Here is a 15,629-nt window from a genome sequence, read left to right on the forward strand (position 1 = left end):
GATAATTTTGAATAACAGTAAATCTATTTGTTATACAAAAATAAATATTAGGATTATTAAATGTAATTTTTTAATTCACGTGGACTCTACGTATAATTACACCAAACTTAAAAAAAAAAAAAAAAACAAACTATACAATTATCCATTTTCTTTATTATAATGGAAGTGGAGGGTGAGAAAACCTAATTTCCAGCCCAAAATCTCTCATTTCTTGAGGAAAAATTACCTCAACTCAATCAATTTATTTCAAGGTGCACAGAATTGGCTATGGAAGAAGAAAGAGTAGCATGGAGTAAAGAAGATAAGTTAAACGTCACAATGGTGTACAAAACCATCCATGTACTGACTGAAGAGTCTCTTTCGGGCTCATGTGTGCCCATGTGAGCTTGCATGTGCATGTTTCAAGTGTATGTGTCAACATGTACACACACAAAGATTCCTTTAATGTTTCTTCCTTTTTCATCTCTAGCTACTCAAGTAAAATATGAAATATTAGAAAACTATTATTTTAGTCCGTTAAGTATGCCTAATTTTAATTTTAGTCCAATAACTATGTCCATTTTTTTTTAGGTCCAGTAACTTACGAAATTGCTTACTTTTAGTCATCTGTCAGATTTTCGAACAGTTTTACCCCTATGAAACTTTTGAAAGGCAGTTTTAGTCCATATGCACTCATAGGGATAAAATTGTCCGAAAATCTGCCAAAGGACTAAATGTAAGCAATTTCATAAGTTACTGGACCAAAACAAAAATGGACATAGTTATCCGACTAAAATTAAAATTAGGCATATTTAGCGGACTAAAATAATACTTTTCCCTATATGATAGCATTAATATTTTAAGTTTTAATATGATCATTGATATGGGAACCATACACAAAGTACTCCAAAATGATATATATGCCTCCAATTTAATGCTTAAAATGGCCCGAGATCAGTGTTTTTTTTATTGGGGTTGTACTGATCTAACCCTAAATCAATTTGAACTCAAGTATGTGCAGAGTTATCGTGATCGTCATATGATCAATTCTGCATCAATGATCCATGTATAATCGTATACTTCAGTCATATTCATAAGTAGTAATGCCCTTCATGCCCCAGGTACATATTAGCTACCCTATTATTTCTTACGAGTTCACTCTTTACCCTTATAATCTTACTGATTTAAGCATTAAATGACTATATTATCGAGTCTTTGTCCTTATGATCTTACATGCTCTGCTTCGCATATTGTGTAAGCAAATTTAATCGGTATAGCATTTTGGACATGGTTCAGAACCTATTAAACTCATTAATCAATGCTAATCCAAACTCAGGTGGATCGTATTTACAAAAAATTGAATCATAATCCACTTGAATACTTATTCAAGTAAATTACACAGATCTAACAGTCACAAAATATTCATCAGACTAAAATTCGTTGGGATATTATGCAATTTGACCAGTGTAGTCTTACCAATGTAAATCATATGTTAATACATTCCACATTTATCCTATCATCCAATGTAAAGGACGGCAAAGGGTTAAAGTCAATTATAATGAATCAACTATTATAAATCAGTCAATGCTAGTAGTTTATAATACACCCGTATAAATTCTCGAGCTCTACATTTTTAATGAGTTTCAATTGAACCAAGTATTATAATTTTACTACCACGAGTCTGCAATACACAGTATATAAAATGAAAAATTCGATGTACTCGATGAGATTCGAACTCATGATATTCAATTAAAAAACTCGTAAGATAATCGTTGTTCTACATTATCAACAAGGTTCAAATTTGTATATTCAAGTAGGAACTTAAGTATCTTAACCATCATTATGAGAGATATGACAATGATTACAATCACATCACAAGCCATATCATACTGAAACAACAAAAATTTCGTGTTGTTCGCCTGTATATGTCTAACATGAATCATTATATGAAAAATAATTATATTATAAAAATAAACAACTGATTGATTTATGCATAATCTATAAGCAGAGCTAAATGCACTTTTTATGTCGTAACTTAGGTCATTTTATATTTTTATCTTTTTAAGATAATATTCTGGTCTTGCATTCTTTCAATTTTTATTTCAGTCCTTTCCTTGCCGAATTTGACTTTCACGGACTAGAAGGGTGAAGTCTGGCAAAAAAAATGACTGAAATTGTGAAAATTAAAAAGATGTAGGACCAAGTATTACCCTAAAAGATTAAAGAACAAAAATACTGGCATAAATGAGCCAATAAGAACAATAGTCTCAATTTTAAAAGATCATATGAGATGAACATGTAGTTTTGCAACGAGAAGGATAAACCTACTCAAAAAGAGGATCAAAATTATAAAAATTAAAAGAATGCAGGATCATAATACTATCCTAAAAAGTTAAAGAATGAAAACACAAAATAGTCTGAGTTACGAAATAAAAAATGCATTTAAACCCTATAATCATGGTGAAAGTTCAATAAATTTCATATGATTTAGGCTAATGATGTGAAAATTTAGAAGGCATATAACTATATTTATTTAGCTTCTTATAAAATACTTTTAAAACTTATAAGATATCAAATTTATTTTAAAAGTACGTTGTTAAAATGTTTGAATAAAATAAAATAGTAAAATTTATAAAATGTTAGTAATAGTAAATTTATAATTAATTTTAATATAGTTTCTTAAGAACTTAAAAGTTAAAAGTTTCAAAAGTGCGTAAAACTTCTAACATCTTATTTTTTTAATTTAATTTTTTTTAATATATATACACTAAATATTTTGTAACATCTTACAACCTCTTAAACATCTTTTTTTTTTTAAAATACTAAAATACTTTATAACATTTTCAAAAACCATCAAACATCTTATATATATATATATATGATGTTTTAAAATATACCTTAACTATAAGCTCACTCCAAACACCATCTAATTTAAAATAAATCAAATCAGTCGATACTTACCTGAAATCAATTGATAAACATTGGTTTGAGTTCGATCCACTCAATTTAACAAACCAAAAACGTGAAAAATATTTTCCGTTCGAAAAGTTTGCAATGTTATATGTTCGAATTCGATCGATTTGATTAATGAAATAAATAATAAAATATGCTTGAAAATGTCACACTATTTAAGTTTGACTCATGTTTGATTCAATTAAAACTCATTCAAGCTCGATTCGATAAATAATCAGAGAAAGCTCGATCATAATTCCAACAAACTTAACGAATAATGTGCTAAGTGCTTGACTGGGCTCGATATATTTACATCCATGGTCGTTATCCGAATTAAGTATAAAAAAGATCTCATATAATAATTACGAAAATGTAAGTTTTAGTCGTCTACTGTACCGAATTTTTAATATGTTCACAAATTGAAAAAATAAAACATATTTAATTCTTTATTTTACGGAATTTTTAATATAGTCCTTTACTCATAATATATTTTAAATATAAAAATATTATTTATTATATATATGTACACAGAAACCACGTGTCAATAATTATAGATCGACAGTATTTTAAGACAAGAAAATTAAATGTAGTTTGGTACACCTAAACGTAGCCCTTCCTAGGAGTTTTTCACAAGACCTAAACGGACAAGGGCAATAAGTGTTTATGTCTTGCACCGTCGTGGATGATCGTATGCTGTCGTGTGAATTCAATAACTCATGTCTAATGTTGTTTGCAAATTTCACTGAACCAAAATCGGTGGCTAAGATTGGTTTGAATTTAATTTAACGGTTGGTAGTTAGTTATATAAATGTTTAATACTGATAATTAATATATTAATAATTAAAAAATTTTGATGTAAAATGTACGCTAAATCAAATAGGGTAAAATGTAGATACGGGTTAGTGTATGTGGTCATTTGCACTTTGCTGCTCATTTTTTTTTTATACTTTTCTATCTAATTTTTTAATTTTATTGTACTTTTACCTTTTTCGGTGAATAATAACGGGATATTCCATTGGCGTCTGTTCAAGCCTCTGATGGTGATTTTTGAGTTTGATAAAATTATATGGGTTATTCGCAGACACCCTCCTAACGCATGGATCATTTGTACTTTTCCCCCAAATTTTTTATAAAAGAAAAAACAAAATAAATTAAAAAAGTTGGAAAAAAAAGAGAGAAAAGTCTAGAAAAGCAAATAAACAACTTCATATTACAAGTCAAATTTAATATTGACACCGGCTGAAATATACTTAGGCTTGATGGTGGCGTCGATAAAAATACACACGATTTTTTCTTTCTTTTAGTTTGATTTTGCTTCGTTTTATACAATATGAGTATATTTGGTATTGTTGTGAATTTCACCATTTTCTCATTTGGGATGTTAGAGTTCAATTTCTTCATTTAGGTCGATGAGTTTTTCTTGTTTTCTCATCTAAGTTTATAACAAACTTTGTAATGTTGTGTTGATTTTGTGGTTATATTAAAGTTTTTAATTGTGAATTGAGATTTAACATTATTTTGTTCGGTTTAAGGGTTTCACACTCCTGATGTTGTAGAAAGTTCATGGCCTTTTTTTTTATTCTTTTGACTTGTAACGTGAAGCTGTTTATTTTCAAATCAGGTCCTTTTTTCCCCCCTATTTTATGAACTTATTTGGTTTTTTCTCAAAAAAATTGGGGGGCAAAGTGCCAAATGAACCCATACTTTGGAAGAGTATCTGCTTTTAACCCTTACAATACCCGATCTCAAATCACCCTTAAGCATGTGAAACACACGGATGGAATATTCCGTTATTATTTCATTAAAAATACAAAGTACAATAAAATTAAAAGATAGGGTGAAAAAAGTGGAAAAAGAAATTGGGGGACAAAGAGCGAATGACCCCATGTTGAGGGTATCTGCATTTTACCCAAAAAATAAGTTCAATTTACAGGTTTGATCCAATCCAATTTAAATTAGTTTTATATTGAATTAAAATTTAAAATATCCTATATTAAGTAGGTTTGGGTTGGATATCGAGTGGATCTAAAATCAGTTCAAACTAGGCTCATATCAATACTCTTCCAGAGAAAAAAATAACATAAATTTTAATAATTAAAGAGATACTTTTTGTATTTATCTAGACTCTTTTTAAGGATGAAGACACGCATTGTCACAGTCATTAGCATGTGAAATAGTATAAGGGTAGTTTGGTCAGAAAAAAATTTATCTGACCTGCAATAAGTCATAATAAATTAATCGAGGGCAAATATGAATTTTAATTCAGTTTTTCTTTTTTGCTAATATTAGCAAATTTAATGAATTTCGACTAACGGATGAACTATTTATTAGACGCAAACAAACTTCAGGAGTACTAAATATAATTTTTCAAACCACATCAAATTCACGTACGATTACATCAAACAACTGAAAATAATGGTATAATTATCCTTTAAATTTATTTGAGGAGAGAAAAGTTACTATGTCCAGAATATGTCGAATACAACACCAGCTCTGTCGATACCGTATTCTCGTCATGTCATTTTTGTGCCAAAATTTTCTATTTTAATTATGTAAATATATTAGATAACATGTCCAACAAATGTTAAAATCTACATCAGTATCATGTACTTATCCAATGCTGCATAAAATATTTCTTCAAACCATCAATAAATTATAGATAACATGTCATGATCAATATTCAAAGATAATGGTTAGGTCCATTCCTGTAGAAGTAAAAATTTGCATGTTACAAGTGACTTATCATACCTTACTCTACAGTCAAACCTATGTCTAATTAATTAAATTATATATTTAGTTCCTAACTAGCTGGATTAATTAAACATTAAGATCCCATTTACTTTGTCAGGATATGAGTTATTTGTGTGATATAATAATAAGAAGAAGAAACAAAAGGCCCTGTATTGATTATAGGGATAATTACGCTTGGATCCTTTATGAAAATGCAAAATTACACTTCTCCAAGAAAAGTTTAGAAATTACTGTTACTTTGCCTATAAAAATTCTCCGTTTACATCCGACCTTCTTCTGTTAGGGTTTAGACAAATATGCTGATGTTAGAAAAAAAAATACATAAATTTTTAATTTTGCCCCTCATTTAAGTATAATATATATATGTGTGTAGAGTAAGATCGATATTATTACATTTTTTTCCTTATAAGTATAAAATTATTACATATATAAAAATATTGAATGCGGGGTAAAATACAGAATTTATGTAATTTCTTTGCTAACGTCAGTATTTTTTGTTCAGATAACCCTAACGAAAGGGGTCATGTATAAATAATGAATTTTCCGCAGGAAGTGTAGTATAATTTTAGAACTTCTTCGAAAGAAGTATAATTTCGTATTTCTGAAGAGAGTTTAAGTACGATAAAAAAACCCTTAAATATATTATGTTTATTTGAGTTATTCGGATTGAATAATTCTACCCACCTAAATAGGTAGGTTGATTTATTCAACCCAAATAGTAATTAAATAACCGATTATTAAATTAAAAATCTGACTCCGTAATATAAAGTAAATACCTTACTATTTAGACCGCTTATATAATTTAATAATGTAAAGTAAGATAATAACGTAGAAGGACTAATGATGCCATATTGTACGTAAAAGTACCAAACTTCATCATTTATTCATTACTTGAAAAGAATTTGTGGTGGGGTAGGTTTTGATATTAAAGTGGTGTTCAAATTTTTTGATTTTGCATATCTCATGTTTGACTTCTTGAAATCCACATTTTTTCAGCATTTTTTTTTACCTAAATTAATATTTAAAAAGATCAAATTTAGTATAATTGATTAAGAGGTGTTTGGCTAAATTTATTTTGAATATCGTGTAAGCTTCTGCATTTTATAAGATATTTTAAATGTTTAAAGATATTGAATCTTTTTTTCAAAATAATTTTTTAAAAATATTTGAATAAATAAGATGTCGGAGTGTTTGGCATAACAATATTGGATGAAGTTAACTTTTTCTTTTTTAAAAGATTTTATATGATTCAAAACATCTTATTTTAAAATCTTATAAGTTTTTCGAGAAAAAATTAGCCAAACGATTATAAGATGTTTTGAATAGCTTATAAGTTCAGCAAAACACCCTTTAAGAGTGTCGTTCAAGAAAAAAAAATTATAGCTAAAATTAGGTCTGATCGTGCTTGAAATTAATCACATGACAGACGTATATGATTGATATACGATCACGGGGAGTAATGAATCATATTTTGCAAATGAAGTATGTACTTAGTTGGTAACGTTGAGGCCCCATGATTGTAGGATTATAAGTTCGAACCCCACCAATGTGCGGGCGGGTGTTGTTCTACTTTAATAGTAGCTATTGATCTTTGTTCTACTCGATATTGATTATTGATATATTGATTGTTATGTCGATCAGGCCTAACTTGATTCACAAAGTTGAGTCGCGTTCAGATCCCACCTCCGTGTCGAAATTGGTCTACTTTAATAATAGCTTCGATTGTCTATACATTTTAATATTTGTAATGAGTGTATATTGATTGCTAATTAATAAAATTCATAATTAATTATAATTGATTCATTTAAAATGATAATAAATTGTTATAATGAATTCATTAAAAGAACTAATTATAATTATTTCTCGATGGATTCAATTCAATTAAATCTAATTTAAATTTTAAAAAATCATATAATTGAAATGGACTTGGTCTTGCCGTCTTTTTTCACTCTAATTTATATATATATATATATATATATATGAGTGGGTGCCAATCTACTGTGGTGGTCCCTAAGGAAAAGGGAAGAATATTCAATTGGAATCTTCTTATTTTAAAATAATATTTTATTTTATATATATATATTATTTGATCCGATATATAATGGGATTGATGCTCGATAATTGAAGTATTATTCATTCTGATTTCATAAATCTTACAACTTTGTTATGAAAAACCGTCTTGATACGAAGATGTGACATTGTGACTCAAAATGGGCAAACTCCCCATTGAAAATCAATATGGGACGAGTATCAATATTATTATCATATATATATATATATATATATATATTATTTGGTATATATAATATAGAATATTAAATAAAGTACTATTATTTTAAAATAGAGTATTATAATCGATTATCACAATTTAGATGCTCATATCACTAATAGCGTCCAACAAAAATTGATTCTTATAAAATATGCCACTATAATACTATAATTCTTGCCAACCAAAAAAAATAAATAAATAATAATAATAATAATAATATTTTATTTATGTCAAAAAAAATTGAATCCATCGTTGATTAACAGAGTTTGGTTGGATAAAATGTTGAATCGAATAAATTAATGAATATATTTTTTTTTAATTTTTTTACCTTCGATCAAATATGGGATATGATCGAATTATACTATTGTATCCTACAGTAAGATAAGTTATCAGGCCTTATTCAGGGTCTGATGAAAACTGTCATTTCTTGTAATAAATCATAGATAAATGAATAAGTTATCAGACCTTATTCAGGGTCTCATGGAAAGTCGTCATTTTTTATAATAAATCATAGATAAGAGTATACACTAAAGGTCCAATCCACCTTTATCACGTCTTGCAAATAGCCCCTTATAGTACCTATGAGGCCCGATGTAACGGTTATTATTGAGGTCTAATTTGGTTCGATAATTGCTTAATTGATTATGTGAGAATTGATATTAAAATAATTAATTTTAAAAAAGATAATTCGGATATTCGGATTTACAATTTCGTAATTCAATGTACAAATGGATATTATAGCTAATTTTCAAAATTAATATCATTTTTATTAGGTCAAGATTTTAATCTAACTCATTCGATTTTTTTTATAATTATTTAATTTTATTTTAAAAAATATAATTAGTACAAAGTTGGCAATTTCAAACATTCGACAGAAAATTATATATTTTATCAAATAAAAAGGATATCAATAATTTTCTAAACAACAAAAAAAAAATTTATTAAATCTCGAGAGAGCTCGTTATAATTTATAAAGAATTACAAGTTTGGACTGTTTAGTCACAGGTCAAATGGGAGGGCCAAGATTCAATAATGTTACAATTGTAAAAGTGATAAATTTGAATTTCATATTAGGAATATTTCTCTCACTTTATATATAATTATTATAATTTGCTGATTTAATAATAAATTAATATCATAATGCAATAATATTTTATTATAAAAAAATAATAAGAATAAGCATCAAGGCAGAGTGATTCTTGACAACGTAGAGCACACATAGTGACAGTGTGAGGGGGCTGCAAAAATCATTTCCCCCAACTTTCCGTGAAAATCCACAAATTTTGTGTAGTAATAATCTGTGACAGCCCACTTGGTGCCACTGCAAAACGTGAACGCCACACACACACACACACACACACACACATATATATATATATATATATTACTACAAAAGATAATTCATTAATGCTAATGCTATTGCTGTGTTGGTCCCCTTCTACCAAGCTGTTTCAGCCCTGTCTGTCTGCCTGCCTTTGATAATTTTCATTTATACGCACACACACACACACACAATACTTCTTGCCCAGAAAAAAAGGTGAAACTGTGGGTCAATCGGTGTGTGTTGTGTGTGTGTGTGTGGTTTTTGTTTAGCAGCTCGTGAGGAGATAGAAAGTGAAGAAGAGAGCAAGAAAGGGGAGAGACTTTTTTTTTTTGGTCTGGATTTTTTGAAACTTTGATTTATTTATTTTTTTTCCTTGGAGCTTTATTACCATTTTAGCGGAGAGGATTTGTTGTATTGATTCTTGAATTGGGGTTTCATTCTCTGTCTCCCATAAGTTGAGAGCGAAGAAGGAAGATATATAAGGAATGAGTGGTACTGTTGATCTTGATTCAGATGATTCTGAATTTGTTGAAGTTGATCCTACTGGAAGATATGGAAGGGTATGTTTCTTCAGCTTTAACAACCCCCCCCCCCAAAAAAAATAATAATAATAATTTTTGCTTCCAATTAATGTTTTTTTTTCTTTTTGGAAGAAAATTATTATCACTCAAGAGTCGTATATATTTCATGGAGTTGAGTTTTATTTTTGTTGTTTACTTTTTGCTGATTGCAGTAAAATGTGATTCTTGGAAAAGTTGTTTCACTTTAGTTTTCATTTTGATTCATTCTTGCTTCCAATTAATGCTTCTTTTTCTAAAAATTATTATTACCCAAATCCATTTTTTGGGAAGAGTAGAAATTAGTTTCCATGGATTTGAGTTTTGTTGTTTCTTTTTGCTTAATTTCTTGTTTTCCTTTTGTCTGATTGCAGTACAATGAGATTCTTGGAAAAGGGGCTTCTAAGACAGTGTATGTACTTAGTATCCTACATTAGCCTTGTGCAAATTTGATGATGTTTTTCTGTATCTTAATTTTTCATGGTAAGAAACTGATTTTCCAGGTTTGTTTGGGTGTTTGTTGCAGTTACAGAGCTTTTGATGAGTATGAAGGTATTGAAGTAGCCTGGAATCAGGTGAAACTCTATGATTTCTTACAAAGTCCTGAGGATCTTGAGAGGCTGTACTGTGAAATTCACTTGCTCAAAACCTTAAACCACAGAAACATTATGAAGTTCTGTACTTCTTGGGTAGACACTGCCAACAGAAACATCAATTTTGTGACAGAGATGTTCACTTCTGGTACTCTCAGACAGTAAGTGCTCTCATTTGGTGTTCTTGATTTAGTCCTAGATTCTTGCAATTCGCCTGGTAGTCATTTTATGGTGTTTCCCGCGTCGTTTCATTAAGGTATAGGCTGAAACATAAGAAGGTCAACATTAGAGCAATCAAACATTGGTGCAGACAAATCTTGCAAGGTCTTCTTTATCTCCACAGCCATGACCCTCCCATCATTCATCGCGACCTCAAATGCGACAACATTTTTATCAATGGAAACCAAGGCGAAGTCAAGATTGGCGACCTTGGCCTCGCTGCAATCCTTAGGAAATCCCACGCCGCTCGATGTGTAGGTAAATTTTATAAGTCCCGAATGGTGCCATTGCTTTGTTGATTGATCAACATCCTTGCTTGTAATGGTTGAAGGGTGATGTCTTGCATCGTTCTTTTATATTTTTGAAGCAGATGGAAATGTTGTCATTTGGTCATTGATGCATTTGGTTCGTAATAACCAAATCGGCCTCGCCGCGAATTGAATTAGGTAAATAGAGTCGTCCCACATTCCCAAGAACAGGAATTGAATTCGTTTGGTAAGATGTGAACTTTGTTTGGTTCATTTTAAGGCGTTTTTCTTTGTTTTGGGGAGATAGAACCGAAAGACCAAGATAAGCTCTTCAGTGTTTTTGGGAGTTTTTAGTATGTTTGTTTTGTACTTTGTACTATTATTAGATGAATAACGATAAGTTAAAACACATGAACTATGCATTTTGCAAAAATATAAGCAGACATACATGAGGGACAGCCAAAAAATGAAACCAAATGATGTTTCTCCCCATTTCGTTTGTATTGGTACTTAATTTGGGGGCATTAATCAGGAACGCCGGAGTTCATGGCTCCGGAGGTGTATGAAGAGGAATACAACGAATTAGTGGACATTTATTCATTCGGAATGTGCATTTTGGAAATGGTGACTTTCGAGTATCCATACAGCGAATGCACACATCCTGCCCAAATTTATAAGAAAGTCATCTCCGTAAGGACTCGAACTTTAAATTTGCTCTTACCAATTTGAAACCTCATTCCTTCTTAATGTAAGTGTTCTTGTCTTGTTCTAGGGATAGAAACCAGATGCTCTTTACAAGGTTAAGGATCCTGAGGTTCGGCTATTTGTTGAGAAATGTCTGGCAACGGTGTCCGACCGGCTTTCCGCTTGGGAGCTTCTCAACGACCCCTTCCTCCAAATCGATGATTATGTTTATGATTTGAGGCCGTTCAGTTATCATAGAGACTATGATGAAATCGGTCCAATTTTGACCCAGCGTCTCCTAAGTGCTCATCATAGCACTACCAGTTCTCTAGTCAACGGCTATTCCAATTTTCTTGGTTATGAACAAGAAAAAGACTTGGATTGCCGCTCGGTCGAATATGAAGCAAATGAAATTGATTTGTTCATGAGTCAGGACAAGGAGCAATCCGAACACTTCGATGTGACGATCAAAGGGAGAATGAGAGAAGACGGCAACATCTTCTTGAAACTCAGAATCGCTGACAAGGAAGGTAGAAAAACTTTACATTTTTCTTGTTTGAATGTTAAAATATAATGAAGGATATGGTTCTAAATTGTTTTTCAATTTTCATAGGTCGAGTCAGAAACATATATTTCCCGTTTGATATCGAGACTGACACGGCTCTGAGTGTCGCAACGGAAATGGTTGCTGAGTTGGACATAATGGACCAAGATGTGACTAAGATTGCTGAAATGATAGACACTGAGATCGCCTCGTTGGTGCCAGACTGGAGAATGGGGGTTGTCTTAGAGGAAAGCCCGAGTCACGAAAACGGCAGTTGCTGTCAGAATTGTGCTTCCGATGGTTCTCTTGAAGGTTATTTGTCGTCCCACCAGTCGGGTAAGAACTTGCAAGTTCGTCAATGTTCCAAACACGGGTGTGGGGCTATACATGGCCGCTTCGAAGAGACCTACCAATTTGAGGGCCGCGAAGCAAGTCTCCAAGCCAATGAAAACCTTGAAGGATTAATAATTGATAAGGAAGACAATGTTGTAAGAAGCGAGGAGGACAATGCATATAATGTTCTTCAAGGTTCTCCGAATGGAGAGCCCTCAACTCTAGCAGAGGATTATGAAAACGAGATAAGGCAGGAGCTACGATGGCTCAAGGCCAAGTATCAAATGCAGTTGAGGCAACTAAGGGATCAACAACTTGGCATAGTATCAAAATCTTCAAATTTCAATTCTGACAACAAAGAATGCAAAAACGACAACTTCTCATCAGTCTCGAGCATTGCAGAAGTAGAGAAGGATGATTCCGGGCCTAAATCTTTTGCATCCGGCAATGATTTTACCAAGTTTCCCCCCATGAATTCCGACAAGAAAGTTATTAACCAAAAGGTTTGCAATTATGAGTCCGCATACAATTCTTGTGGTCCACTGCAGATGGGCACGGCCAAGAACTTCTATTCTGGTCCATTGCTCCCACATTCGCTTCATCGGGCTACTTCTTTACCCGTGGATGCAACAGATTTGTAAGAACTTGTTCACTATTTATACTTAAATGAGTTAGTGTATTCTCAAATTAAGGAAAAAATCTTGATTGTCTTGTGGTTGTTCCTACAAGGTTTCAAGAGTTGCCTGTAATTTGATTCTCCAATTTTTGCAGCTTGTAGGTTCTCAACTTCAAGTGAAAGTGACTTCCACTATGGTTGAGATGAGTGAATTTACATTACTAACTGGTCCATACTGAAACTAGCAACATCTTCTGACCATTCATTATGAATATATGTGGGGCTGTAGACGATTTACGTCGACTGCGATGTGTCATTGTTCAAGCTTGTTTCAACGGTTGTCGAACTTGAACAAGTGTGACTGCTCTTGATTTGATGTGTGGAGCTAGCAGAGCTTGATATGAATAGCTGATTACGGATAAAGTTCTTGTAGTTCGATCTTGAAGTTTATAATTTGGAGTTGTGGTGACGGACTCACTTTCTAGATAGTAATTAATGGTCGAAACTAAACTACATAGTCAACGGGAGCTCCTTGGCTATGTTAGAGGTAGTTTGGTTTAGTCAGATTGTAAATATACGCAGAAAATATAAAGAAAAAAAAATAAAAAGGTATGATACAAGATTACGTGGTTTATAGAGCTCTCCTATGTATGTGGTTGTTCAAAATTGATTTCTATTGTGACCATTGACGATGAGTTACAATAAAAGACCACCCATCAACTATTTATGCTCGAATACTTGTAAAAATATTGTAAATCTACAACTTCTTGATTCGTTGTCGCTAAGCATGGATATATTATTGGAATAACCTCCGCTCTTTAACAATTGCTACGCTGGTCGCTATCGTTCTTCTTAAACCATCAAAACAAAATTCAATTTTGAGATATATATATACATATATATGTATAGGTAAATTACACCGAAATTTCTTAAGATTTGCTATACTTATAAGTATTCCCTAATTATTTGAAAAATTACAAATACCCTCTTGAAATTAATGGGTATATAACAAATATCCCTTTATACATCCCATTGTAGGGAGTATTTGTTAGACAGCTATTAATACTTAATATATTGAGTTTAAATAAACTTTTATCATCAATTTAAATCTAAAATTGAGTATAGAAAAGATTGCTTGTTTTATTTGCTTGAATTCTCTTCTCTTTTTGTGATGCTCAAGTACCTAACAGTAGCCCACCTCCATCACAACTTGTGGTGCTGCTTTATCAATTGCAAAAACAAATAAATGATCCTATCCCACTAGCCTAACATTCCTAGTACCCAACTTGGCTTTGTCTACTTTTAGGTTAGATATCCATGTTCTACCTTCATTGGCAGTTAACATTTCAAGGTGATCATCTTAATGTTAGGTGTTGCATATAGCACATATTTCAATCATACCAAATAATTTGAAAAAAATTCTCTTTCCTTTTACTTTTCATTTTTTTTTCACTTGAATGATCATAGAAAATAGTAGCGATCAGTGTCTGAGGAAAAGTAGGGTCAGTCCCAATTGCCTATTCGTTGCACCGTAAACACTGTTGTTGATACTAGTTGAGACGGCTATGGTTGGTATCAATAGGAATAGACTTGTTGGGCCGGTTTCATAACTCCAGTTTTATTAAAAAGAAGGCATAAGGCTCGGTAGCTCATTAGCTCTTAGTTGCTAGTCTCTATGGGCTATTGAGGGCGGAAATAGTCAACTTTGTCGTTGTTGTATTTTTTAGTCTAATAAAAATAAAACATTGTAAAAAAAATAGACGAGGTGGATGCAAAATTTTGAAATTTTGTAAAAAAGAAATTATTCACTTAGTCCATGCAAAAGAAAAAGAATTAAAAAATAAATAAAATTATAATTTATAGTCCGCAAGGATAATTTAGTCAATTCACCACAAGAAATGAATGTAGACCTAACGGGTTTAGGTTACTTATCAGACGATCGTTGAAATCATGGGGTATTAAAAAAATTTCAAATAATAAAGTGGTGTTTATAATGATTATGTCAAATTTCAAGAAAGTTCATTATAGTTTACCCTTATATAAAGTTAGTGTAGTTAATAATTAAATTGAATTTGAATGAGTTTTAGTTAAATCGAACACCATATGAGTTCGATTGCAGTAATATTCTAATAATCTTTTCACAGATTGAATCGCGTTTAAGTTGAATTTAAAATCTGATGGCACAGAAAATTATTGTTCGATTTGGATTTATTATGTTTAATAAATATTTAAACGGACTTTTATTGATCGATTTCTTCAAGTTGATTATTACATAAATTTAATTTAATTTTCAACCTTTTAAGTTTTTAACCAAATGATGAAGGCTTTGTCATATGGGAGAATAAATGAGAAAAAAATAAGGGAAATTGCACAAATCCTAGTCCAACTCATCCACCTCAATTAATTTTCATATTTTATTATTAGGCGTGAGTATCTTTTTGGTGTCTCATCCTTTCGTAGTCTGTTAATTTCTTTATTTTTTTAATTATATTATTAGTTTTTATTTTGCTCTCTCTTCTTAATTGTGCTTTAAATGGTTCACAAACTCTACGATCTTATT

At 31.2% G+C, this 15,629-nt stretch overlaps 1 protein-coding gene across 1 annotated transcript; it reads left to right on the forward strand.

Annotated features, from left to right (window-relative positions):
- LOC105156992 (probable serine/threonine-protein kinase WNK9) lies at positions 9,339-13,802 on the forward strand. Its single transcript, XM_020692653.1, is given in 7 exon segments — positions 9,339-9,835; positions 10,207-10,244; positions 10,359-10,586; positions 10,682-10,902; positions 11,425-11,582; positions 11,665-12,106; positions 12,190-13,802. Coding segments are annotated over 7 exon segments (2,067 nt in total). The 5' UTR covers positions 9,339-9,760; the 3' UTR covers positions 13,095-13,802.

Source organism: Sesamum indicum, linkage group LG3, assembly GCF_000512975.1.
Source record: "Sesamum indicum cultivar Zhongzhi No. 13 linkage group LG3, S_indicum_v1.0, whole genome shotgun sequence".
In the NCBI taxonomy this organism is placed as follows: Eukaryota; Viridiplantae; Streptophyta; class Magnoliopsida; order Lamiales; family Pedaliaceae; genus Sesamum; species Sesamum indicum.